The sequence below is a fragment of the Aspergillus melleus genome, assembly GCF_016097325.1.
Source record: "Aspergillus melleus strain CBS 546.65 chromosome Unknown contig1, whole genome shotgun sequence".
NCBI lineage: Eukaryota > Fungi > Ascomycota > Eurotiomycetes > Eurotiales > Aspergillaceae > Aspergillus > Aspergillus melleus.
Window position 1 is genome coordinate 668,892 of NW_025763370.1, and position 27,123 is coordinate 696,014.

Below are 27,123 nucleotides of genomic sequence, written 5' to 3' on the forward strand. Positions count from 1 at the left end.
TCACTTACCCATATTTGTGTTCGTCGATGAAAATCGAACCGAGTTTTTGCAAGGCAAAACTGCCAGACAGTCTAACCAGGTATCTTAAATAGATGAGTCTTTGCTAAGGTTTTTGACGATGCCTGGTGTGCCTAGTGGCCTTCTGCCTGGTGCTTTGCCAAGTCTTGAAAGAGCTAACGAGTGGCTCCTTTAATTTGGGTCCGCCCCCAACTCGCTTGTTCTTGGGCCCACAGGTTCCTTTGTTTCGGAGATTAGGAGAATTCACACTCAGGGACTTTCACTTTCATATTTACTCAGAATATTATTCAATGTTTTATACCATGCGTATTTAGGAAGTGGCATCATATAAATTAGTCAATGTGATAACATGTATCCACCAGTAGAAGTAGGTAGTAGGAATTGTCTTGATATTGTGAGATAAGAAGCCCCTCACGCAAGTACATATCCCGAAATTAAATTAACTCTGGGTATGACATTAGAGCAGGATCTCATGCCCTGGCTTCGAAACTACTCCTTTCTGTGTCCACCAGGACTTCGGACGATATCGACCCCATAGTAAAGTATCACTTTCAATCTGCTCATCCGAGTAGATGCTAAAGACTACAGTGTCTGAATACCCGTCGTGGTCGTCTGTCTGCCAGCTGAATGGCGGACTATCTGCCATTTCTAGCTGAGGTGTCATGGCCCTGTCCCTTGAGTAAGTGTTGGTCGGGTCACCCTCTATAGCTTTTCTCCAGTCTCTGTTCATTTGGTAGAGCCTTTCCCACGCAACCTGGCGCTCAAGGCGCATTCGTTCGGCCATGGATTCTGGTAGAGTGTGTACGGCGCGAACCTTGGGGATTGGCCAGGGATCTCGGAGGACGGGTATGTGAGGGCCTAGTGTAATCATGGCATCCCTCGCTGCGGTAAGGTCTCGCTCGATGACATCTTGTCGGTGTTCAAAGTAGCGGAAACTGCTCCCCATGTGTTGCTGATAGGCTTTAAGTATTTCGGCAACTTGCCCAACGGACCCTAAGTCATTGCGACAACCATCAGGAAAGACGATCGAATGTAAAGCATCGATCTCCTCAACAGCCAAGCAGCATCGGTGCTCGCGCTGATTAATCGAGTTGAACAGGTTCCCTTCCCAATGAGGTCCTAGCTCCTTCCAACGGGCGATATCTTCTTCCTCCCATTCGCTAAGCAGCAGCTCACTTAGGTGTCCGAAGAGGCTCAAGATACTGGACACCGTACTTATCAAGGATAACTGTCTACGAAACGGGAATAAGAGTGGACCGCCCCCTTCTAAGGCTAATCTCTTCACCCTGGTTAGATCACACGGATGGAACTGCCCGACATCGTAAATCATGTTGCCACTGAGAATCATGTCACCTTCTGAATCGCTTTCCAAATCATTTTCTAAACCCTGCAGGCTTTGCCTGACTCTAGTGATGTACATCACGTCGCCCTTGAAATTGAACCATGTTCGAGGGCCCTGTAGGCGAGTTCGAAAGGCAAGCTCGTATCCGAGCCTTTCCAACTCCTTGCGCGATTCACGGCAGACGTGCAGTAGTGCTGGGATTGATGTGTCGCTGTACATGTAGCTTTCGCGGAGCATCACCCATGCTAGCCTCGGTTCCTCAGCCAGCCACTTTATACTGATTTCCGGTGTAGCATCTGACAGCTCCCACGGTTGGTAGCGTGGCCGGGCGCCCGTAAACCCGAAGCCCTTGAGCGTTGGATGTCTGAAATTCTTGGGAATATAACCGCGCCAGTGGTGAGCGAAATGTGTCAGGGAAGGGCATAGCCGTCGCTCAAAGGCTATGGTATTGAGATTCCTCAGAAACTCGTCCTTGTCTTCGGCTACCCCTTTGATACGGACGACGCGAGGCGGCGTGGCGAAAATGTAGATCATCCGACGAATTTCTGTAGGAAGAGATGGAAAGAGATGGAAAGACTGCAAGGCCATCCTGCTCGTAAAGAGAGCATTTGCCCTGCGGATATTTGCCTTGTTGGGTAGAGCCGGGCCAGATACTTGCACTCAGCGAGACACTCGAGATCTTTCTCAATCCCCCTACTTGTCCAGGTACACCGCTAATTCAATTCCTATGAGCGGGGTAAATCTCTCGTACGAGGTTGATATCTTGACTTGAGCAACCAGCCGTTCTTGACGCGGACCACGGTAGCAAGCCGCCAATGACGGAAGAAGCCTGTGAAGTGTCAAGAATTAGTCTGTTTACCAAGATCGACATGGGGGTGACTTGGTTTTGTGGCGATCGCAAAGCCAAAATGACAATGACGACTCCAGAAAGAAGTAATTCTATGCTCTACATTGTTGTGGATAAGGCTGCGTTGCGTTTCCGAAGCTTCCTGTGTTCTTCTCCTATCACGACAACATAGAGTACGTAGATCACTTCAAAAAGTGACGGACAGCATCCGACAATCTCTTCTTTCAACAAAAGGATCTATCACATTTGCTCCAACATAAATCCGTATGTCCACGCCACTATACCTATCTACGCACAGCCCCCCCAAAACTATCTCCCACACCCCAGTGCTTTCATCCAATCGAACCCCTATGACCCTCCCTGCAATTTTCAACGTCCCCCACAAACCAATCAACGACCACCTCTCTCTAACCCTTTCCCCCTCGCAAACACCGCAGCCAAGCTCGCAACGCCCCCAAAGACGGCCGAAGCCCCAAACGCCATCCTGATACCGCCATAATAAACCCCTCTCGCAGCGGCCTGGATGTCTGGCGGAAGAGTATAGATGGCGGATACGGAATGTCTGATCTCGGAGATAACCTAGCCAAAAGAACGGGATTGTAAGCAAACATCCACCGAGAGCATTACCACAGTCGAAGAAATTCGAGATTACTTTCCATTTATCAGGTACTCCACTCAGGGCATCTGGTAAGCCCGCATTGAGATGGTTTTGAAGGATCGTAGATGTGATGGCGACGCCCCAGACAGTGCCGAGGGAGCGGATGAGATAGACCGTTGAGGCGGAGACGGCATGGTCTGGCCCTCAATGTGAGCATTCGCGATTCAGAAGAATTACAGGGAAGACCAGGATGATACAACGTACCGGAATGGTCGAAAGCTGCCAGAAAGGTGAACAAAATAGCCGGATAAACGATACCCTGTCCTAGATTCGCGGGAACGACGTAAACGAAGTACTTCCATCTTGCGTCGTCAAAATCAAGAAGCATGACCAGGACGTTGCCGATGAACATGAGAAAGGCGCCTGCGCGCACGAGATGAGCAAGTTTGCCCCAGCGGGACATAATGATTCCGGAGATGAGACCGCCGATCGGGGTAGCCAGGGAGGGGATGACAAGGCGAGCGCCCGCTTTGGAGGCGGAATCGAGAAGAATGACCTGGAAGAACAAGGGAAGCATGAAGAGGAACTAAACATGGTTAGTATGAGCAAGTACAATCATTGCGTGAATACTGACAGCGTAAGCAGCCATTCCCACGCACACGTTGGCTATCTGTGTTGAGAGAGGAAGGATGCCCTGCAACATGCGCAGAGGGATCACTGGTATAGCAGTGGTCCGAGCCTCTACAAATAGGAAAACAATGAGCAGAAGAACGCTGCCGACAAGCGATGCGACGACCCAGATACTGCTCCACGGAAGTTCGTTTCCCCCTAGGCTCAGGCCGACGAGTTGAATCGACAGCCCCAGGATCAGTAGAAGTGCGCCAGTGAGATCGACCTGCTTCCAGACGCCGCGCAGACCACGATTGCTGGCATCCGCGACCGACACGTTCCGCACAGGAATCATGATACGACCCATAATCAACGCAAACACAGACACTGGGACCTGCAGTAAAAAGCACCAGCGCCAGCCGATGGTATTAGCAATGCCACCTCCCATAGACGCACCACAAATCGAACCAAATCCATGGAGAACATTCTGAGCTGCTTGGTACATCCCACGCCGCTGGAACGGGATCATATCGGAGTTGATAATTGTTGCTGATTTGTTAGTGCCTCAACAATTTTTCGAATGTTTCTAGGTCTAAGCACTCACCCATCGTCATCAATCCGCCTCCGCCAATTCCTGTCAATGCTCGCATGAGATCCAAAAAGACGACATCGCGCGAAACAGCACAACCAAGACACCCCAGCAGAAAAGTAACAGTCGAGGTGAAAAAGCATGCACGACGACCAAAAATATCGGAGAAGCGACCGTACAATGGCTGAAAAGCAGTGCTCGTGATCAAGTAGGAGGTCGTCAACCAGGAGGCCGTATTGGCCGCGTTGAACTCCGAGCTGATCAGCGCATAGGTCGATGCGGTGATCGTTCCATCAAAGCCGGATAAGAAGACATTCGCGAAAATCGCTACGAGACACATCAATCACAACTGCCGGAAAATCGAGTAGTTGGAATTTACATACCGACTTCTATCCAGATGAAGCCTTTCGGAGGAGCCCATTTATCTGGATCTGGGGAGAGCAATGGCCGCGACTCTGAGACAACATCTTCATTAATTTCAACGGACGACGGATCGCCTGAATTTGAATTCGAAGGCAAAACGCCGTAATCAGGAGACGGCATGTTAACAATCGTTTGCACTAAACGGGTTGGTTATGTTAATAGTCAGTTTGCTCCAACTTCCAATAGACTTCCCACTGAACCGAAGTTGATTTTTCAGTGAAAGATAATTTTCTAGAACCCCTCGAACAATTTTTATCACATAGAAATACCGTGTACCCCACATCTCGACACGTCGAATGGGCGCGAAGCGGTCAAGTCTCGCTAATTTGCGTCTTCTGCAGCAGCGATTGGGACCGGATGGTGCAATGTTGGCCGACGCTTCGCTTGGAGACAATCACCGCCCTTCACGGTAGGCGGGCACTGTATTGGGCAAGAATCGACCAAACCCTCTGCTGCAGACCCCTGGAGAGACCCAGTTTTCTAGTGCCAGAGCCGAAATAAGTGGCGATGGCAGATTGGCTCCGATGATGACTTAGGGCTTGGCGCGTCATGCGGGGCAATCACGCAAACTACCTACAGATGGAGGAATCTCGACGGGAGTCCGGGATGATTTGACACTGGATGTCGACATAAATACAGCTCTTTCTCCCTTATGATTCTTGGTTGGGGGAGTATCCAACCGCCATAAGGACACACGCAAGAAAGAAAGCAAACCTGTTCCAGTGCAGAAACTCTACCAAGGTTAATGTACCCATCCTGAACAACATGGATCGACTCGGGGCTGATCATTGTGCTTTTAGCACGCGTCATGCGCTCGTTCTGGCTCGCTGCTGCTCTGCCCCTCGTGGTGGCAGACTGGCAATTCAAGTCTCGTTCTGATCTCGCTCCGCCCAGATTGAACATCACCATTCCCGCTGCCCCTGATGTCGAGAAGGGATACCTGTTCGTCGCGCCGTTTGCCGGATTTCCTGACAAGGCGGGTGAAATGCACGGCCCTCGACAGGCGGCTCCGTATATCCTCCGAGATGACGGAGAGCTCGTTTGGTCGGGATATGGATATTATTCTATCTGGTCGACCAACTTCCAGAAAGCGCGCTGGAAGGGCAAAGATGTGCTATTTTCATTTGAAGGCGATCATAACGCTGGTTATGGTCATGGCCATGGCCATACGACTATCCTGGATCAGCATTATGAAACTATTCGGGAGCTGCGAGCGGGAAACCACAAATTAACTGATAAACATGAATTTCACGTCATCAATGAAGAGACCGCGCTCATTCAGATCTACCAGCCTGTTCCGGCGGACCTCACGCGGTGGGGAGCTGGTCCTGAGCAACAATGGATCGTGGACTCTCTGTTTCAGGGTAGGCTTTCCGTCTAATCGTATAGTTCTGGTAATTAACGGGCTTAGAACTCGATATCGAGACTGGCGAGCTTCTGTTCGAATGGTCCAGCATAGAGCATGTTGTTCCGGATGGTAAGTCGAATATGACCTCTTTGTTTAAGATAGATACTCATTGTGGAAACAGAGGCAATTCTCCCAATCAACCCCGGCCAGGCCGGTTCCGGTTACAACTCCTCCGACGCGTGGGATTATTTTCACATCAATTCTGTCGATAAGGATTCCGACGGAAACTATCTGATCTCCGCCCGTGACGCTTGCTCAGTACACAAAATCAACGGCACGACCGGCGAGATTATCTGGCGACTAGCCGGCAAGAAATCAGACTTCACTCTCGGCCCGAACGCGGACTTCTGCTTCCAGCATCACGCGCGCTTCGTTTCCCGGGACGGTGACAAAGAGGTGATCTCTCTTTACGACAATGCTGCCCATGGGACTGAAGATGGTCGCGGCCACGAAGTTCACACCCATCCATTCTCCCAGGGAAAGATTCTTGAAGTTGACACGGCCACTTGGACTGCCTCCGTTGTTCAAGCGTTCCAGCCACCCGATGGTCTCTTGTCCAAATCACAGGGCAGCACCCAGCTCCTACCCAATGGAAATGTGATTGTGAATTGGGGGTCCGAGGGAGCGTTGACCGAGTTCCGGTCTGACGGAACCCCCATTTTTCACGCTTATATGGATTCTGGGTCCCTAGGAGAAGAGGTGGAAAACTATCGGGGCTTCCGGTATAACTGGACTGGTCTTCCTAATGAGACACCCGCTCTTGTGTCGCTCGCTAACAACGATGGCACTACCATTTATGTGTCGTGGAACGGAGATACCGAGACCGAGGTTTGGAGGTTCTACAATGTTGTAGATGAGTACGGCTCGCGTGAATTCTTGGGCGAGACCGAGCGGACTGGCTTCGAGACGTCCCTGGTGGTCAATCACGTCAAGCTGGACACCGTCTCCGCCGATGCTGTTGGTGCCAATGGGCGTATTTTGGTCTCTACTGGAATTGCGAAGACAAAGACTGAGATACTGCCTGCTAGCTCTCCTGCGTCGCAACTGGTGGTACAGGATGTCGCCCAATCTCAGGTTCAGCTGTCAGAACAGAGTAATTGGGAGAAGTACATGATCTTGAAGATCGGTCGATTCTTTACCAGATAAGCTGTTTGCTATGACTGGGAATAGGCTTGTACCGTTGTTTAGGGTGTCATCCCTTAGATTGCTATCCTTGATTATCGTCATTACCGTCCATGCGATTATTGAATAACTGTCAATGACCGGGGGTATTGAAGCTTATTCCTTTCAGACTACCTAGTTCAGCTCAAATCTCTTACATACATCAAACTATCTAGTCCAACAATTTCAGTATCAATAACTCCTGATTATAGCACCCTCGGGTCAAGAATTCATGGCCTCGACGGAGTGTTTGGAGATCAGTCGTCGGCCAAGGCAATGTCCCACTCGATGGCAGAAACTTCGTATATCACATATTCAATAGTGCCATCCCCCCTGTTTGATCATTCCCGAACCTCACCTTACAATTTCCATCAACTTTGACGTTCAAATAAACGTGACCTCGCCCCCGAGGCTTGTCTCCAGGAACAAGAAGATCTCCATTGTAAACCTGCGCATTCTCCCCAACTTTCATGTTGTAATATAAGTGGCCTTTCCCTTTCTTCTTCAGAGCTTCCTGAAATTGCGGATCGGTTGTGCTGACTATATCATTCTTGGCTCCCCATGGCGTAATCTCACCCTCGCTCGATCTTACCCCAGTGGAGTTTTCCTTCTCTGTAATTGAAACCAATTCTTCCAATTTACTGATCATCTCTCCCAGATCCTTCAGCAGTCCACAAAGATATGCGCGATCGTATAGGACCCATGTAGCTTTTCTCAAGGTGCTAGTACCTTTCTGGCGCTGTTTAATCGACATCTCGCGAGTCTTCTGATACAGGCTCATGGTTTCGGATCGGGTGGTGGTGCTTGTATGCGCCAAATGTGTCATATTTTTGGCTCTGTACCGATTCGCCACCTTCTCGCTGTCCCGGAATAAATCCAAAACAAGGGTAAGGACCTCACGGGCGCGTCCTGTGTCGGTGCATGAGTCGAGTGTAAGTTGAATTTGCACATAGTTGGGATCGGCGAGATTGATGTGAACTTTCTCTCCCCACCGCGAGAGACGAAGTCGCTCAAGTTCTAATTTAAGCATGCTGTCTTCATAATCTCTGCCGAACTTACGCCCAAGCTAAATGTAATCGAAACAGTTCACGAAGGAAGTAAAGATGCCCGGGATTCCCGCAACCGCGAATGTCACTGATAATGGGTCTGTCATTGTGTGGGCAAAAAACTTATTACCTGCACTCCACAAACGCCCTTCTTGAGGATATATAGACATGAACGAGAGAGGAGGGCAATTCAAAATATGGAGCTAGAAGCATCTAATTGTGGGCGGCAAGGCAGACTGATGCAACCTCATCGGATCCACGGTAGGGCGCTTAGAATGATTGGCGTGCAGGCAGTTATCGTGCTGTTTCATCTGGCGCTTAATCGATCCGTCATCCACTCATCATCTCTTTATAGCCACAATCTCAAATTAGAAGCACTTTTGGGGTAGCTACTCCTTCCCCTCTCTTGCAAATATAACTATCCGGACTTTCCATATGTTTCAAGGCACACAGCAATCTGCTCTTCTTCTAAACCACCAAACCAACTCTCACAATGAAAAGAACGCCGGTGGCAGTAAACAATTTCAAAAGCATTACGATCAAAGGCACTGGTCGTGTGCATCTGGGAAACAGAATTATCCTAGAAGGCATGTTTGCTCATACACACACACATTGATTGACTTTGTATTAATTTTGGACATTACCAATAGATGAAGAAGAATCAAAAACGAAAGGAGTCCTTGCTGCTGCGGACTGGCTTCCATCCGCCAACCACTACCAACGTCGGATTGATTTACTGGCCAAGCGCCATGGCAGAACCGGAGAGTGGTTTCTACACACGCCTGAGTTCCACAAGTGGGTGAATGATGAGGGTCAAACCCTTTGGTGTCATGGAATTGGTAGGCAACGAAAATGTATCAAATACCATAGGGTTAAGTATTCTAACAGACATCATCAAGCTGGAAGCGGAAAGTCTGTCATCGCGTAGGTATTTAATGATGCTCCAAGCGCCGAAGGATTTCTGGCTAACAGACCTTTTAAGGTCGCTGATCGCTGATCGTCTCATTCAGTACAAGCAAGACTCTGCCACTTACGTTGCGTTCATTTTCGCGGGCACCGATACCGACCACCGAAACACCGCCGAAGATGTTTTAACAAGCCTCCTAAAACAGTTCTTGATCGAAACCGAGCTCTCTACGTACTGCTCTCATCTGGAGAATATGTACACGGCGCATCGTCTAAGGAAAACTCGACCCAGCTGGGAGGAATATCTAGATGTTTTTCGACTTTCCATGGACAAAGCCTCCAAAGTGTTTATTGTAATCGATGGCTTGGATCAACTGGGGATTGATAATGAATCCATGACGCGGCTTCTCAACACCTTGGAAGGCTGGCCTCATTTGAATTTACTGATCACCGCTCGCTCAAAAACGCCGTTCACGGACTCAAAACGACCGAGAGCTTACGTCAATATATCAGCTAGCTCTCAAGACATGAAAAGCTACCTTGAATATCGGACTACAATGGTCCCTGGCTTTCAGAACCTTCTTGCTCGTGATGCCTCACTTCAATCCGCTCTTGTGGATATCATTGTTGAAAAGTCTTGTGGAATGTATGTTTCATGTCCCTAAACCGCAGTTGAAGTGAATCTCTCGGACTAATTCATTTTCAGGTTTCTCATGGCAAAGCTACATTTTGACCTCATTGCAACCAAGCATTGCGCGCGAGATATTCAAGCAGCGCTTCACGCTTACCCAGAATTCATCAACTATATTTATCGAAAATCGTGGCATAAAATTCATGAGCAGGATCAAGATACCATCGTTCTTGCAACTCGCGTCTTAGATATGGTATGCTACACGTCTAAGCCACTGACCATGGCAGAACTGCAGCATGCCCTCAGTTGGCGTGGAGTAGATGGGGATTGTCATGACGATATGATGAATGAAAACTTCTTGATATCAGTCTGCCATGGATTGATATTCCTCGCTCCTGATGGAACAGTCCGACTTATTCATCCAACTGCTCGCCATTTCTACCATGCGCTACGCGTCTATAATGCCAGAGCCGCCGGATTGCGGCTCCGATTGTTTTTACTTTGGTGGTTGAACTGCGTTATAACAGCAGCCAACTTTGACTACTTCGGATATTGTCCTTCTCTGGATATCCTGAAGAACTACGTGGCAGTTTCTGCTACGACCCCGTTGTTGAGACGCAAAGGCCGATTAAGTAGGGCTTGGATCGATTCAGGTCCGACTGGCTTGAAACACGCATTAGCACCTTTATTCTGTATCTTAGTTATTTTGTACCTTGTCCTTTAACTATTAGAGCATACGATTAGCATCCTCAAATAACCTTCGAACCTAGTTGCCATTTCCTTTCGCTTCTTGATGACTTTCTTTTGATGATAAGTGAACATGTGTTTAATTGATGGCTCAGAGGTTCAGATCATTCACTAGCCAGTTCATTCACCATTTCCTTGGCTAAAGTCATACGCGTTGCCAAAGCCACGGTTCAAATATCTAGACAAAGCCTCCTCCTTACTCACCCAATCCACGGGTATGTCCAAGCCCTTCTCGCCTTCAACAAGCGGCTTCAAGTCATCCGCCATCTCCAACTTCATAGGATTCCTATACCATGGCGCGAAATGAACTACAGTCCCATCTATCAGCACAAATCTTATTCATGTAAGGGAGGCAATACATACTCATGGCCAGCATGATCCGAACCTCATCAGTTTGGTTCCCCACCCCAGCATGCCACAGCCTAAGATCACGCAGAACAAACGACCCCTTAGGCACGACTGGCTGACACGGCGGCCGAACGGCGCGTCGCTTCTCCAGCTCCCCAAGCTTGATTCGTCCGCTCGCACGCTCGCCATGCATACCTTCCTGGACATGCAGGCCCGAATCCGTATGTGTGCCCGCCCAGACCTCAGTGGATCCGTTCTCAGGTGTCATCGTAATCAGCGGGACATTGACCACGTAGGCAAAGGGATGTTTTGGGTGATCGAAATCGGCGTCGGAGTGTACGGGCTGGGACATGGGTGGATGTTCGGCTGTCGGTGGCATGGCGGAGTTGCCCGAGCAAAAGGTCCATTTGGGACGGGGACCTAAAGCGGTGGATGTGATTTGGAGGGCGAGCGGGTCTATTGTATGCAAAGTTAATTCGATTCTCGATCCGCATCAAGTCAGTGTGCTTGAAAACGTACTCAGGAAGATGCTTTTCTCGAAATACTCGCGGATTGGAGGCGGATCTTGCTGAATGTTCCCCGGGTTATAGTTGTACGGACTGTCCTCCTTTTTGTTCTGCAGGGTGATCACATCCCGGACCATTTTCTCATTCAATCGATTCAGACTGTCGTGAGGAATGGCATCCTCAACCACGACAATTCCGTCATGATGGAGACTGCGGATCGCGATCTCCAGATTCTGGGGCTTCAGGCGGCCTTGCTCTACCTCTGCCTTGGAGGGCTTGATGCGGGCGGGAAAACTCGACGCTCTTCTAACTGTACTGTAGAGGGGCCCGCTGCGTCGAAGGATCCTGGAGGGAATCATTGCTAGTAAATTGCGACTGAGAATAAGCTGAATATTTGGCAAGATCGAATCTTGATGCGCAGAAAAAGAGGATTCTGGGGTTCGATCATGCAGGGGGAAATGCCTACTTTATATACTTCGCTCCTCCAACCGATCTGTTTTTACGAACATTTGACCATGGGTATTTCGGAACAGTTGACCCGGCTCGAGAAAGATCTCCGAAAGGACGACCGTGTGGCAAGATGGCAATGGAGCCAAGACTGCCGAACAGCTTCACCTCTGGGAAATCCGTTTGTTGACGATTTTCTCTCCTGGGGGGTGCCCGGAAGCGCCAAGAGCCTCGCATTACCGCGCATAATGACGTAAAGCACGTGGAACGTAGCCGACTGGCTCGCTGGCGAGGGAAAAGCGATAGTGCGAGAATAACGCATTTTGCGCGGTCGGCAGTGCATTTTGTGTCCATCATTGCCCACCCACCGCAGACATGCCTCGTCCGCTTCTCAGACGTCGTAAGTGGTGAAATCTCGCAGAAAATCCTTTCCTCGCTAACTGAAGTTCTATTGAATAGGCTGGTATTCTCCGTTTCACTTCTGTAGTCTCTCAAACTGGATTTACTGAAAGCTTGGTTTTGTAGTCAGCAGTGTCGAGCACGCAAGGTTAAGTGTAGGTAGATCTTAATACGGTCAAGAACCATTGCATGGATATTAGTTGACCAGGTCCACCACTAATGCAGGTGATGGAGCTCAGCCTGTCTGCGTTCGTTGCCAGACGGCCTCCAGGGAATGTACATGGCTCGATGCCCCTAAAGCTCCCTTGCCAGCACCAGTATCCACTCCTCCGACAGCTCCGGCAGCTCCGGCATCACGATCATCCAGAGCGATAGCGCTATCTCCAGGTCGGGCCAGAGCCACCCCCGCATCGCGCCCTGAACCGAAAGACGTTTTTGTATCGGTACACCCGCCCCGAGAGGCTCTCAAGCATACGCAAGTTGCCGAACGCCTCCGCCACTACATCTTCTTCCTAGCGGACTGGTACGATCTACACGATGCTCAACGCCATTTTAGAATCACTGTTCCATCGCTGGCACAAACCAACCCCTTGCTGCTCAGTGCGACCGTGGCGTTTTCCGCCGCGTCCCAGTATTGCGCTGATTCTTCAACGCCTCGAGAACAGAAAGCCCATCACCGGGAAGTAGCCGAGGCATATAATGCCGAGAGCATCGAAATGCTGATCACGGCGACGGAAAACCCGGAGAATTTTCACAACGGACAGACCCTGGCGGCTATCTGCTTGTTGAGATCCTACGAGCTTATCATGTGTGCGTAGCCGTACCCCACGATGCGATGTTCGCGACCCGAACTCGTGCTGATCCATGGTAGCCCGAGACGTTCGCTGTCAGAACCATTTACACGGGCTGTACTCGCTCATCACCAGTGAGCGGACCGAACCTCAAAGTCGCCTGTTTGACGCCGGATTCTGGAATTACCTGCGGTAAGATATCACCGTTGCTCTCATCTGCAAGAGAGGGCTCCTGATGGACCTCAAGGAAGGTTGCGTGCCGCAACTTGGCCGCGAAGACAGCGACTTTGCCAACAAGGTGACATGCCAGCTAGCAAAGGTGATCAATCGATGTCTTCAACACGATGCGCCTGCAATGGAGCGCGAAGAATGGGAAGAGCTGTCGAAGGAGACGGAAACCTACGTCGGGGGATTCCTCTCCGAGCCGATAAACAGCGCTGGCCTCAACAGCGAGAGCTATTTCCCAGCGCTCTGGACGCCGTGTGACTGGGATAGTGAGTGCGACCGAGCGGCCCTTTTTGATTGGTCCTCGTGCTGACTCTGGTCCACCAATGGTAGCTTCCAGCTGGCAGTACTGGCATACTGCCATGATAATCCTTTGTCTCGCGGAACCGCGACCGTCGGAAGGCAGTGCCCTGAAGCAAATCCAACGGACACAATCCTTCCAGAATACGCTGGATTACCACGCCACATACATCTGCGCGCTGGCCATTAACAGTTCCTCAACGCCAGTGTGGATCAATTCGTTCGGACCCATCTCGTTCTGTAAGTGGTTAACCCGTTGTTTGCCGGGTGAAGTTTATTGCTGACTGCGCCCCTAGGTGCGAGATGGCTACGAGAGCGTAAGAAGGCGCTTGAACTGATCGACGCTGTTCGGAACTGGGGGAACAGAACAGGGTGGCCGGTTGGCGAGGTCTTGGACTGCATCCAGGCGCCCTGGGATCAAAAGCCTGAAATCCAGGGCCAAAAAGACTAATCCCCGAGGTGCGCGAGTGGTCCGTCTCGGCCGACGAAGTTGGCTACCTAGCCGCTTCGCTTCCGCGGTCCACAGTCGGAAGTGCCGGACCGTTCCGGATCGACCTCCGCCTGGCCTGACGATCTGATAAGAGTCCCTTATCACGTGATACCGCGACCGGCCAGGCCACAGCAACTCGCATGTCGATAGACAGTCTCGCGTCAAGGAACAGGAAGTTGGCATACGGAACATGACAGCAGTTACTGCCACACAGGCAGCGATAATCATCCATACAGAATGGAAAAGTTCGATGATCTTACGTGGCCATGACTTTAAGTTTTCTTTTTCTTTTTTTATTGACACCACTTCATCCGTGGCAATGTGTTTTTGATTTTCATGTCATTTTTTTTACTTGTATTGTAAATATGTCTTGCTCAAGCGAATCACGAAAAAGGAAGGAAGCAAACTCACGCAAATATTGGCAGGGACCAGAACAAACGGTAGATGCTCAGTTGTCTCAGCACCGCCTCCTTAGAAGAGCGCAATGCAGGCAGGGGCCGGGTAGCTTGCTGGACCTCTGAGCCGCCGTGGACAAAGAAAATGAACGCAGTCATCCACGCCACATTCCGGGAAAATCATTGACGATTGTAGAGAAAGTGACTTCATCGCGTTCCCTTTTGGAGAACATTAGCTGCTGCCGCGAGGCTTGCGTAAATCGATCTTCATCACCCGGGACTTTGAATTCAATCTGGCATGGCATGTTACCTGACTGCTGAGCTCTTCGTGACGCGTGTCGCGGAGGCTCCATAATTGAAGGTTCATCAAATGTCAAAAAAATGGGGAAGCAGGGGAACAAAGAAGTGGGCGGGCAGAATAGCGAACAGAACAAAAGAAATGAAAACGAACCGATTGGCTGCATTGGCTTGTCATTGGGAACTAAACCTCTGGAAAGTGCCGGCTTCTTGCGTAGTCCAAGAGTACGGCGCTAGCTTTCCTCGTCGGTTTCAACGTTCCATTCCGGCGGACACAGGGGATTTTCTTCGTAGCGTGGCATAAGAAACCGTCCGCAGGCTTCATACATCGCGGCTTCTTGTGCATGATCAAACACGGCGTAATGAGATCGGAATCCATCATATTGCCAGGATGTAGAATTAGACCCATGCGAGCGCGAACCATATATACGTTCATGCATTACCATCGTCTGATGACCGATTGCGTCAAGGAATCGGCTGCGTTCTGGAACAGTCTCGTCGCCGATTGGGTAACAATAACTGGGGCGGACACTGTAGTCCTCTAACTTAGCTATGTCCTCCATAATGAGCAGATCCTTCAGCGGCAGCGACTGTGCACGAGGCTCCTGGTCCTCATTCGCCAGCATTAGGATCCCCCACATCTGATAATAGCAACGGATGAACCGGCGACTCTCCGTAGATGTAAGGTATGGCGGGCGTATTCCTCCTCCAGCAAAAAAGTGCAGGTGATCGTGCATTTCTGTCATCAATTAGATTCTGTCTCAGAATGTGGGGTTAGGGTGGGGAAGTGTACTGACGCTTTAGGAAAGGAGTAATTTCTTTATCAAAGCAGTTGATTGCTTTATGCACATTGCACATGCTGCGCGTCAAGCGGTGGACATCCCAGACTGTCACAGGGGAACCAGGAGCTGATCCTCCTAGATCTGCCAGTAAATTTCGCGCATGACGGAGGCATCGTATCTCGATTGGAGCAATTCGCTTGTATATAGAATTTGTGTTTTCCGACCACACAGACTGAAGACGGCGACATGTTGCCGCCAGGTGATATACATAAGAGAAGGATTCAAGACGACAATAAATCTTGACCAGCAGTTCTGTAGGAAGCGTCTGTAGTGAGTAACCGTTCGGAGGTGCTGTTGGGCTTTGCATAGTGATTGCTATATTTACCGTATAGAAATACACTGTAAAACGGAGACGAACTACAAGACGTGTAAATGTCATCCGATAAACGCGAAATCACAAACGCTTTATAGCCATCCGCTAAGTACAAAGAGCAAACCTTCATTGTATAAGCTCGCTTGATCAATTATACTTTCCGGTTAATGGTTTCAAAGAGATGAAGAAACAATGTAATGTTTAAGCCTTTCAGGCAGTAAATTATTCAACTGTAGCCCCTGATGACCATGGCCATTCAAAATCTCCAGAAATCTGAGCGTAGGCTGGCATTTGCTCAGAAGATTCCCGGTTTTCTACCTCCTATCACATTCCCTCTGTTGAGGCCTCCCTTGGAATACGTGATTTCTAGATATCTTTCTTCAACACAAGACAGAGACTGTCATGTCGTGCTTAGGTTCCAAAGAAAGTCCGGAACCCAACTCCTTGCCCTCTCTCAACACTCAGGGGCCAGACTTCTCCCCTGGCATTGGGGTCGAATTTGAGACAGATGAGATTCGGTTCAAGAGTTGGAATACTCAGATGACACCCAAGCAAACCCAGCAGGCGAAAGGAAAGGCTCTTGATGGACACAGCTCTGAACTATGGAAGCTTACTGGTGACGACACGCGCGGAACCCCAGGTGAATTAGGAGCCGAATATATCTTGGATGGAAAGAAGATAAAGCTCAATACAAAAACGGCATCACTTGCTGCAGCGGAAGTTGCGCAACATCTGTTGCGGTCTCACCTTTCTTGGAATGATTTGTACATTAACATGGTGTTAGGCTACGTGGAACCCTCGCGCAGACGCTCCGGGCGACAAAAGTCAAGTGAGAATAGATGGCCGATACTTTGATGCGTTCAATCCATTTGATATTGTGGCACCGAAAAGCGCCATAAACATCGACGAGGTCACCTGGACCCGACAAATTACGGCACCGATGCCTCTCAGAGCTGTCCATCGGTTGATTCATCAAATGCACCGTGGGCAAGAGAGTCTTCTACTGAAGCCGGCGATACGAAAAGGAAGTCTGATATGGGCACAGCGGGAATTTTTCCAGGCAAAGCCCGAGAGAATCAATCCGGAAGACCTCTCGGAAGATATCCTTGGGTTCTTTGCCCTGATACTCTCCTACGCAAAGGGATGCGGGAGCTCTGGGAGTGATGGCAGTCCCAAGTTCATCTTACCCATTATGCCTCGGACAGACTTTCAACGATGTTCAATATCAGCGGATTAGCACACCTGCTGCAAGGTAAATCATTGTACAACATCGTGAGAACAGCTGCTTGCTATGAGGCCGTTGAGGGCGAAGTTCGGTAGGTGACCGGGTTTATTTTCAATCCTTAATAGCGACTTACAAAGTACTGTATAGGCTGGACACCCGGTACTGCGGGTATGATGACACCCTCTCCAACCCGGCACCGAACGGGCAGTTTGATACATTGCAATTCAAAATCGCGAGCCACAGGCTGTCAGTGCGTGACTGGATTGAAGGGATCCAGGGTGGGGAGGACCTACTTAGAGACTTTGACAATAAAGCCGACAGCCAAATCGGTGCTCTCCGTGATCGAACGGAGTGGGTTTTTGGCACAGAAGAACCTGCCCCAATCTTCGAGTTCAGAAACTTAGGGACCTCGACTAGACCAACATTTCAACATGACTTCGAAGAGGCAGAGCAATGCGTGAGGAGACTCCATATAGAGGCTACTCAGTCACGGCAGTAGGAGCGAGAAGGGGCTTGTCCACAACCCAGCGTCTTCCTATTTTGCGAACGGAGAAAAGTGCCACCCTTCCTCGTGAACCAGCCGAGCCCATCAAGCCCATGGAATTATCAGCTTGTCAGTGCGATACCCGTTGAGATCTTCCGGCAGAACCTCACCATTCATGTTGATCAAACCAGCTCGACTCAAACACACAGAGTTGTGGTGACGGTCAGGCCAGAAGGAAGCTCGTATCGCCTTGCACAAGTGAGAACTCGAACATCGACTCGCTGGGAGGAAGCTTTAGACGAGAATGCCCCTGGAAGATTGATAGGTCGTTGTCGACTGCTTGGAAACCCTTTGACGCGAGCAGCACGAGATATTCAAGTTACCTCCGTATCCGATCCCGAACCGACAATGGCAACATGCAAAGACAAACCGTTGAGCGACGCACGTTTTGATAAAATTAAAAGTCGACAACCGCAGTACCAGCAAGAAGATCCATCTATGACAGCCTACGAATTCCAAGACATCAGTGCTGATTGTGTTGATGTGGAAAAGCGGTGGTTATACGCATCCTGACCCAGATGACGATACTCTCCCGTACAGCCTCGCCATATAATTCCCGCAAAAGCCCGAAAGACAAAATTATCAACAACAGTCCTTATACAACACCCCCCGCATTACGAATGGCATCCCATGGAGCACATATCCCACCACCTTATCGGCCCATGACAGAAGAACATCAAATTGTCGTGAGGGTTGAACATCTCTCAATGGCTCTACAGCAGCTGAAAACATCTCAAAAAAACACAGCGAATAGCCACCAATGTGGATGTTCAGATCTCGCAGTCTACTCATCCGGACGAGCGCGCGACACCCCTCCTGCCAGGTTGCTAGATCATACGGTGCAATCGGTCCGCAGACTTTCATCCACTTGGGCGTGCGAATTGGGTCGAAATCCACTGAGAAGAATTGATAAAGGCTCAGCGTACGGATGTGGGACAGGGCTGGAGTGGCAGAGAGCTGAATCAAGGTAGCTAACTGGTTGCTTTGGAAAGAGTTGTGGGTGTAGAGGGTGGAGATTTTTCTGCATATCTGTCACATATGTTAGTCCTTGTCCAAATACATAACGTTCGGTGATGAAATAGAAAGCGCATTCTCATATTCGTCGACACGTACAAACCAACCTGAGTAAGTTGGTGTAAGTCACAGGGAATTCCTCCAGTGGGCCTGTATACAATCCGCCGACTTTCGATCGATGATAAATCGGTTTGATCTTGATCTCATCCTCGCTCTTTCCCCAGCATGGATCCTTGCAAATGATACGCTGGTGATCATCGCGTAGCCCACACAGGATCGCTTTGACCTTTGACTTCGTCCGGACTAGATGGATGGACATTCCACCAAGTACTTCTTCCCAAATCAAGTCCCGGATCTCACGCATTAGGCAGCTGGGTAGTGCACATTGCTCTTGGGGATTTACTGAGGGCATTTGACGCTTGGTACGGAATAAGCGACCGATCGTCTCGGATTTTGGCATTGCATCAACTGACAGTCACTTCTCTCATCTCTCATCCGTGGAACAACGGCGTGCGTCATGGCCTCGACTTAAATGTTATGGCATGTCAAGAACGATATCAATCCACGCTGAATACGAATGTCCCGCTCGTCAGTCGAACACGAGCCGACCACTTCCTGTCCGTGTGGCGCCAGCATTTTGAGAAGGTTCCGAACAAATATCCCATCTGTTTCGCTTACAAGAATGACTAAAGGCGCGCCACGTGTATGCCACGTGGGATGATACGTGCGACACTCACACGCTCATCTGGCCATCTTTCTCACGTCTTTTCGAACAAATTGCTCAGTCCAGGAACTCTCGCATCACCTGCACCACGTATTCGTTCTTCTCTAAATGAACGGCATGATTTGCGTCATGTACGATCTCAAGTCTTGCGTTAGGAATGCCTGCGGCTATGATCTCCGATTGACCCGGCGGACAGATCCAGTCAAATTCACCGACCACAACAAGCGTTCGAGCGGTGATGAGACGCAAATCAGCTCTATAATCGAAATACTTTTCCGATATTGAGTAGAGATCATCTAGAGAACATGAGTACCTGTTTACCACACATCAACCCTTCCTGAAAATCGAGCGCTCGTTTGCTTACTATGTGACTCGGCATCAAACACCGTCTCCAGATTCTTCCGCAGCGCCCCGTCCGGGTCGAACTTTTCAGCATACAAAGGCGCCGCGCAGAGCATCACGAGCCGGAACTCATCATCGTTCTGAAACTGCCCGAATATCTTCTCCTTCAGCATGGACACGGATAGTCCCGGGGATCGATGAAGACGAGTTTCGAGCGTCTGGATCGCTTTATCCTCGTCTGCGGATGAAACGTCAGCATACCAAAGCGAAGCCTTGGCACCAAGCAGGGAACCCTCACGATGATGCGAAGGCGCAGTTCCGCGTAATATCAAATGGGATACTTTGTCCGCGTATTGGATCGCGTACTGCTGCGCTAAGAAGCCTCCGAAGCTGCCGCCGCAAATGATGCACTGCCGTTCTGGCCCGACATGATGAACCCGGAGTGCCTCGATATCATCGACGATTTGTTGGAACGAATATGGCTTGGTGCGCGAGCTCTGTCCATGACCCCGATAGTCAAACGAGAGCACCCTGTATCGGTCTGAAAGAGGCGAAAACGCTGCAAAATCGGACTTGTGGTCTCCTAATATCCCATTAGTATTGGAGAAACGAGGTCTGGGCGAGAAGAAACTACCGAATCCCCGTCCTCCATGGAGAGTGATGATTAACGGTGCGTTCTGTGGTCCAGTCAGACGATACGCCAGCTGAGCGCCGTTGATCGAAATGAAATCCACCATCGTGCTCAAGGTTGGCAATGTGAGCGAAGATCGACCAAGGGATGAAGGCAGCTATATAGCTTGGGTCTGGCTTGTGACACGGCGGATCGCCTCCGATCGAAATTTCCACATATGATCAACCATCGGGGGAATGCCGAATCACTATGGAACGACTCGCAGATGATCGGATTGTGACAGTGCCTTTGCAGGATCAATCGGTCGAGTGGGATTGACTAGGGCCCGAGCACGTGCTCAGACAGTCTAGCTATCGTCCAGAGGTATGTATTTCTTTACTCATTAACATTTGCACTAACTTGCCGGAGTCTGTGTGGCATTTCCCCATCCACCACCCCCAGGACTGTTCACTTCCATCATCTCTCCTGCTTCCAGGCTCAGAGCTGCCTTCCCGCCCAAGGATAGTTTCTCAAACCCACTCCTATCATCGTTCCAGCGATAGAGGAAGTTCTTTCCCACAGCTCCTTCTTCTCCCCCATGCATGCCATATGGTGCAAACACCCGTCGGTCGCTCAAGATACTAAATTTGAGCGGCACCCTGGCTTCAATGAGCCTTGTGGCTCCGTCTCCGCCGTTAAACTGACCCCGTCCTCCAGTTCCGTAGTTGATGCTGTGCTGGCGAATAATCACCGGAGTTCGCTTCTCGACGACTTCCGCATCGGTAATCTTTGTGTTGGTCGAGTGCGCCTGGATTGCATGCTCTCCATGCCATGAAGGACCAGCACCACACCCACCGCCCACAGTTTCTCCGTAATTCCACCCGGGCTCAATTTCCCCTGTAATCAGGTTCTTGCCACCAATTCCCCAGCCAAAGCTGTTCGCACAGCCAGAGAAAGCGGCGCATCTACCGAATGCCCTTAGGATCGTATCGATCACGCGCTGACTCGCAAGTGTACTGCCGCAAATAGCGACCGATGCGCTTGGCCGTAAGACTGACCCTTTCGGAATGCGAATGTCAATGGGGGCAAGGCATCCGTCGTTAAGAGGGATATCCACATCCATTAGGCATCGAGTTGTATATATAACAGCAGAATGAGTGATAGAGACGGGGCAATTGTAATTTCCCCACATTTGCGGACCTGTCCCGCTGAAGTCGTAAACCGCACTTCCCGTCTCTTTATCGATCGCTATCGTTACTTTCAATGGAGTCCCGTCATCAAAGTAATCTACTGCTGTGAGTGGTTCTGGGTGCACCTTGCTGACGTGTTTGAAGAATTGTCGCACTGCAACTTCCGCGTTGGCCTGGATGGCGTACATCTGCCGGTGAACGAGCGGAATAGTAAAGTTGTCACACAACTTCTGTAAAAGCACGATACCTCGCTGGTTAGATGATATCTGGGCTTTGATATCAGAAATGTTGTCATCCAGTCGACGAGTGGGGCTGCACCCAGCAAACGTCCCTGCATGAATGAAGGCATCCCTGACCGCATTCTCGAGAAATTCTCCGTGGCTGACAATTTTGAGGGATTTAACATTCAGCCCCTCTTCCCATAGCTCCTTCGAATCAGGCATCATAGAAGTAATTCCTTTCCCACCAATATCGGTATGATGTCCTCGCGCTGCCACATAGAACATAACGGTTGCATTGTCTTTTGCAAAGACGGGTGTCACAACTGTAACATCTGGCAGATGCGTCCCACCACACTCCGGGTGGTTGGTCATGAGTACATCGCCAGGGCGGAGCTTCCCATTCCATAGGTGATGCTGATACTGGATGGCGTATTGCATACTACCAAGATGGATTGGAATGTGTGGAGCATTAGCCACAAGCTTTCCATCCGGAGAGAAAATTGCACAAGAGAAATCTAAGCGTTCCTTGATGCTGGTAGAGATTGAGGTCCGCTGCAGCGTATTGCCCATTTGTTCGGCGATGGACATGAAGCGGTGCGAGAAAATGGACAATTGGATGGGGTTGATAGTTTCCGACAAGATCTCAGGAGAGAGTGGAGTGGCATCAGATACTCGTTCAAGAATGACATGTCTTGGCAGTATATAGCCTTGCCATTGTGGCTCGACCAGGATGGTCTGGGTTGAATCGATGATCAAGGCTGGACCGGTCACAATAGCATGGTTAGAGAAGGACTCAAGTTTGTGGACCGGTACATCTTCCCATGCTCCCTCAAGAAATACTTTTTGTGAAGTGTTTGCTAAAGCTTGGTTTTGATCGTTCAAAATCTGCTCCAACCCTTCGAATAGGGAAGCCGACCGAACACCACTGCTACTATCTCCAGTTCCACGAACATGGACAGAATCGACAATGATATCCCGTTCTAAGACGAAGGCGAACTCTCGGAGATGCGCCGCTCTGAAGGCAGCGCCATAGTTCTCGTCAGCTGGTTTCGAGATAACCAGATTTGTGTCAGTGCCCTTGTATCTTAAACTAAGTGACTCGTCAAATTTTATTGTCTCCACAGAAGCACCCTGACCGACCAATTCCTCTTTCACCTTATTTTTGAGGGCACCGAATCGAGCACGAATCCCAGGCAGGGCGCTTAGGTTGAAGGTACCAACGTATGGCTCGACTTGTTCATACTGCAGATCAGCTTGAGAAATACCAACGGCAGATAGGATGGATGAATGTTTGTGAATTAGAACTCGTCGGATTCCAAGCCTAGTGGCAATAGAACAGGCATGCTGCCCGCCAGCACCACCGAAGCTAACCAAATTATGATGCTCAGGATGGAATCCCCGGGCTTCGGTCGCATTGCGAATTGGGCGGCTCATTGTTTCGTTGGCCACGTTCAAAAATCCCGACGCAACTTCTTCTGCTGAGAGATTTTGGCCTGTTTGAATAATGATCTCCTTCGTCATGTCCCCAAACTTCCGAGCAGTCACCTGATAATCGAGTGGCTCGTCTGCATCTTTTCCAAAAATAGGTGGAAAAGCCGACAAAACCAATCTGCCTAGGAAGAGGTTCGCATCCGTGACAGTCAGCGGTCCCCCTTTCCTGTAGCAAGCAGGACCAGGATGTGCACCGGCGCTATCAGGGCCGACAGTAAACAGTCCGTTACGGGCAAACAGGATAGAGCCTCCGCCCGCAGCCACGGTCGCGATATTCAGCATGGGGACAGTAATAATGCGGCCAGCAATTGTCGTCTCACTCAAGAACTCATAATTGCCGTCGTATCTAGACACATCAGTGCTAGTACCTCCCATGTCGAATCCTATGACCGGGGTGCGATCTATGGGATCAAAACAGGTCTTTGCAATTCCAACCACGCCACCAGCTGGACCACTAAGAAGAGCCTCGTTGCCTCGAAATTTTTGAGACGATCGCAATCCCCCATCAGAGCACATGAATTCAACCCTCATCGGCAAGGTGGCGAATCCCTCTTCGAAATCTGTGATGTATTGCTTGATGATGGGGTAGAGGTAGGCTTCGGAGGATACAGAGTTACTGCGACGCAGAAACTTTATTGTTGGGCTTATTTCGGACGACGTAGTCACGTACTTGAAGCCCATTTGCCGCGCAAGAGATGCCGCCTGAATTTCATGATCGGGAAACAAGTACGAGTGCATGAAGCTGATAGCGACCGAATCATACCCCTCGGTCTTGATTTTTTGAAGGGCAGCCGTCACTTCGGAGGCGTCCAAGGGCTTGATTACTCGTATGATCTCGCCGCTCATGGTTCGAACAAGAGATGGATCTTTCAGCTCACTGCTCTTGTCAAGCGGAAACGGATTCAAGTCATAATCCTCAACAGTGACTCTTTCATCAATCTCCATGACCTTGTCATGCAACGCAGAGGCTTTGCGAACGTTCAGATCAAAGAGCTTCGGTCGCGTTTGGTCACCGATAACACACACATCCTTGAATCCCTTCGTAGTGATGAACGCGAACCTTTCTCCTTTTCCTTCCAGTAAAGCATTGGTCGCCAGCGTTGTGCCTATGCGACAAGAGGAAATCCGGGAGCCATCAAGCTTTTCGGTTTTTGCAATATGCCGATCCTCAATAACTTCAAGTGCTCTCCGGATGGCTTCGGTCGGGGCATCGCTGTAATTGCCAGGGTCTTCCGATAAGAGTTTAAACACACGGTCGGGTTGCCCGGTGACCTGGACGAGAACATCGCAGAATGTGCCACCACGATCTTGATTGTTAGTTCAAGTCGGTAAGAGGATGCGAAATGCGCGTACCGATGGAGATATTGATCTCGTCTGGATTGCTCATGATGGAGACTTCTTCGTGTCACCATGCCAAAAGTCAAGGCGACCAGATATAAACAAACACGACCAGTGAGACCCAAAGACGAGCATCCCAATACTCTTGCAGTATTTAAACTGACGTAGCTAAACGAAGCCATCGCCTAGAGAGGAAATCCAATCGACAAAGGTCCGCAAATCACACCATCAGCGCCAGGATCACGAACCAACTGCCGCTCAAGATAAACCCATCGCGCATTATCACCTCCCCCCACATCAACTTCCCCTCCTGGAAAATTTCGACGGCCATGCCGCCGCAGAGAGGCAAGGAGAATGCCGAGCCGCCTCACCGATTCACAACCCAACGATTTCGCTTGCATCGCTCAACCCCGGATTCTGGACCCAGGCTGTCGACGGAGTTTTCTCCTGGATTGGAAGGCTCGGGGAATAGCGCGAGGGTGTCGAATCCTGCTTGCGATCGTTGTCGACGATTGAAAAAGCGATGTAGCCGGAATTTGCCCGAATGTGGTCATTGTGTCCATGCGGGTCAGAGATGCTCTTATTCTGGCGGACTAGGGCCTTCGACGGGCGCTTATCGCTTTCTACAGGCAAGGGTCGATGCATTGAGTCAATACATCGCGAACGTGATGGGTCGAGATGTGGATGACGTTGAGCGAGAAATTGCGATGGTCGATAGAAGTCAGGATTTGGGGTCGGGAGGACGCGAGGCCCACGAGGAGAAACGTGACACTGCGGACACACGTGCAACTGCTACTCCCGCTGGAGAGGCAAACCTTCAACTCCCTGGCGTACTTCCAACCTCTTCACCTCCTCAAGCATCTGTCGACTCTCGTCTGAATATCCCTGGCAGGACTGCGTTGGTGGATGCCTTCTTCCATCATGTCTATCGAGCCTATCCCTTCATCGATAAGACACGCATCCTTCATCTTTCCTCTTTGGGCTTGGAACCAAACATACGGAATGCAGATTCAATAGTGCGTGAACTAGATTTTTAGTCCCAGGGCTCATGAATTAACTGCTGCAGATACTTCATATTATCATGGCGATAGGTCATACTAGCCTGCAACGCTCAGGGAAAACACTGTATGACAGGTCTCCGGCTTTCGACATATCTTACTCAGATATTCTCCAACGATGTATTCTTCACGAAGATATTGACTCCATCCAAATTCTAGTCCTTCTCGCTCTATACTCGCTATTTGATCCGTCTGGCCCCTCTACTTGGTCCATCGTTGGGATCATTACCCGACAGGCCATGACCCAAGGTCTCACTCGCTCTACGAACCAAACCCACAACAACTCCAAAGCCACCGAGCTTCGCCGACGCCTTGTTTGGAGCATCTTCGTGTTAGATAGAATGATGGCAGTCTCCGTCGGGCAGTCGCCGGGCCTGGTTTCTGACGAAATGGATGTTCCTTACCCGGCAATTACCGTGGAGGAATTTGCTTCGCCCGACCGCACGGATCTAGCTACTATGCTCCAAGTGAGTCGACATGTAATTGAGCTGCGTCAGCTAGAAAGCAGGATACTATCCACGGTTCACCTACAGAATCGTACAAGTATTAGCAACCTCTCGATCTCGGATCGCAATGCGATCATCAGTCGGTTTCGAGCCGATGTCGAGAACTGGTACAGCCATGGCTGCCTGATCGCTCGGCCGGAGCCCGACAATGTCCGAGTCCACGACACAATGGCATGGCTAAATGCACGATATTATCATCTCATGCTCTTGCTTCACTACCCTTGTCAATTCAATTCTCGGGCAAAGACTCCCCAAGAACCAAGTTTATTGGCACTCGTCAGAAAGTTCATGCAGTATAACCAGGTCCTCCTGGTCAATCGGCAGTTACCCTTGAATCGCGTCACATTATGCCGTCTTGTTCCTATTTGCCTGATATTGATACATTGTTTCTCTTGGGAATGCTACACCTCCTTTCCTGGTAAGGAAGATATAAGAACATGCATTGACATATTGAGAGCATTCTCCGATAAATGGACATCAGCGGGCGGTCTCATTCAAGTGATGGTCGACTTGAGTAATCTAATATCTGCCTACGAGGCTAGTTTAATAAACCAGTCTGGCTCCCTCCGACCATGCGTGATAGATCCAGCACACCAGGATTGGCTTCACTCGTTAGTGAAAGAGCTTTCCGCTCTTCTGGGAGAAATCGCGGGCAAGACAACCTGCTATCTGAACATTCTGGATGACTGGGGCGCACCGGCACCGGAATCCAACCATCATTCATGCACCGGACCCGAGTCACCAGCGGTTGTGTCGCCTTCATCCTCCTTCTCACCCCATCGCGGATACCATTTCTCTTTTCTCTGAATCATTGTGACACAAAAACATGACATCAAATGACAAGCGTTACTAGGACGGCCTAGACCCCTCACGCAATGACCGGTGGCAATTGCAATGCTCATGTAAGTGGGCCCGGCAGACCTGTTCCCCTAGCTCATCATTCACCGTCCATGCGACAATGTCACAGTGACTTGATAGGTTCCAGTGAGATGCTGGTCAGTCATTGCATCGGCTAGAACTAAGAAGCAGAACCCGCGCCGGCCCCACTCCGCTCTAAACTTCCCGACAGGGCAGGTTGAGATAGGCCGGCGATTTGCGCGCTGCCAAGGTCTTGACTCGGCTTGTTGATTGCGCCATCGGGCTGTCCATCTTGCTTTCGTTGATGGTGGGTGATGGCTTTTA

At 50.0% G+C, this 27,123-nt stretch overlaps 9 protein-coding genes across 9 annotated transcripts; 4 read left to right on the forward strand and 5 right to left on the reverse strand.

The window, feature by feature from the left end:
- Positions 1-388: 388 nt before the first annotated feature.
- LDX57_000277 (2EXR domain-containing protein) lies at positions 389-1,948 on the reverse strand (the record flags this gene model as incomplete). The annotated part of the gene is made up of 1 exon (XM_046081925.1): positions 389-1,948. One exon carries the CDS (start codon positions 1,946-1,948, stop codon positions 476-478), a length of 1,473 nt encoding a protein of 490 aa, XP_045937881.1. The 3' UTR covers positions 389-475.
- Positions 1,949-2,869: 921 nt separating this feature from the next.
- LDX57_000278 (MDR family MFS transporter) lies at positions 2,870-4,546 on the reverse strand (the record flags this gene model as incomplete). The annotated part of the gene is made up of 4 exons (XM_046081926.1): positions 2,870-3,391; positions 3,440-3,963; positions 4,019-4,330; positions 4,387-4,546. 4 exons carry the CDS (start codon positions 4,544-4,546, stop codon positions 2,870-2,872), a joined length of 1,518 nt encoding a protein of 505 aa, XP_045937882.1.
- Positions 4,547-5,115: 569 nt separating this feature from the next.
- LDX57_000279 (arylsulfotransferase family protein) lies at positions 5,116-8,176 on the forward strand. Its single transcript, XM_046081927.1, has 3 exons — positions 5,116-5,790; positions 5,838-5,903; positions 5,956-8,176. Exons 1-3 carry the CDS (start codon positions 5,235-5,237, stop codon positions 6,978-6,980), a joined length of 1,647 nt encoding a protein of 548 aa, XP_045937883.1. The 5' UTR covers positions 5,116-5,234; the 3' UTR covers positions 6,981-8,176.
- Positions 8,177-8,534: 358 nt separating this feature from the next.
- LDX57_000280 (uncharacterized protein) lies at positions 8,535-10,302 on the forward strand (the record flags this gene model as incomplete). The annotated part of the gene is made up of 5 exons (XM_046081928.1): positions 8,535-8,628; positions 8,692-8,880; positions 8,941-8,965; positions 9,024-9,593; positions 9,654-10,302. 5 exons carry the CDS (start codon positions 8,535-8,537, stop codon positions 10,300-10,302), a joined length of 1,527 nt encoding a protein of 508 aa, XP_045937884.1.
- A 143-nt stretch (positions 10,303-10,445) lies between these two features.
- LDX57_000281 (uncharacterized protein) lies at positions 10,446-11,608 on the reverse strand (the record flags this gene model as incomplete). Its single annotated transcript, XM_046081929.1, has 3 exons — positions 11,193-11,608; positions 10,689-11,129; positions 10,446-10,633 (listed from the first exon to the last, which is right to left on the reverse strand). The coding sequence occupies exons 1-3, from the start codon at positions 11,536-11,538 to the stop codon at positions 10,446-10,448; spliced, it is 975 nt and encodes a 324-aa protein (XP_045937885.1). The 5' UTR covers positions 11,539-11,608.
- Positions 11,609-12,001: 393 nt separating this feature from the next.
- Positions 12,002-13,012, forward strand: LDX57_000282 (uncharacterized protein; the record flags this gene model as incomplete). The annotated part of the gene is made up of 3 exons (XM_046081930.1): positions 12,002-12,026; positions 12,251-12,835; positions 12,897-13,012. The coding sequence occupies 3 exons, from the start codon at positions 12,002-12,004 to the stop codon at positions 13,010-13,012; spliced, it is 726 nt and encodes a 241-aa protein (XP_045937886.1).
- Positions 13,013-13,051: 39 nt separating this feature from the next.
- On the forward strand, positions 13,052-13,792 carry LDX57_000283 (uncharacterized protein; the record flags this gene model as incomplete). Its single annotated transcript, XM_046081931.1, has 3 exons — positions 13,052-13,310; positions 13,375-13,581; positions 13,638-13,792. The coding sequence occupies 3 exons, from the start codon at positions 13,052-13,054 to the stop codon at positions 13,790-13,792; spliced, it is 621 nt and encodes a 206-aa protein (XP_045937887.1).
- A 5,710-nt stretch (positions 13,793-19,502) lies between these two features.
- LDX57_000284 (alpha/beta fold hydrolase) lies at positions 19,503-20,264 on the reverse strand (the record flags this gene model as incomplete). Its single annotated transcript, XM_046081932.1, has 1 exon — positions 19,503-20,264. One exon carries the CDS (start codon positions 20,262-20,264, stop codon positions 19,503-19,505), a length of 762 nt encoding a protein of 253 aa, XP_045937888.1.
- Positions 20,265-20,552: 288 nt separating this feature from the next.
- Positions 20,553-24,426, reverse strand: LDX57_000285 (uncharacterized protein; the record flags this gene model as incomplete). Its single annotated transcript, XM_046081933.1, has 2 exons — positions 20,553-24,346; positions 24,393-24,426. 2 exons carry the CDS (start codon positions 24,424-24,426, stop codon positions 20,553-20,555), a joined length of 3,828 nt encoding a protein of 1,275 aa, XP_045937889.1.
- Positions 24,427-27,123: the final 2,697 nt, after the last annotated feature.

Coding starts and splice junctions, on each gene's coding strand:
- LDX57_000279 (XM_046081927.1), top strand. CDS start 5,235: ATGCGCTCGTTCTGGCTCGCTGCTGCTCTGCCCCTCGTGGTGGCAGAC. Junction 5,791..5,837: donor CGTGGACTCTCTGTTTCAGG/GTAGGCTTTCCG, acceptor TAACGGGCTTAG/AACTCGATATCGAGACTGGC. Junction 5,904..5,955: donor AGAGCATGTTGTTCCGGATG/GTAAGTCGAATA, acceptor TTGTGGAAACAG/AGGCAATTCTCCCAATCAAC.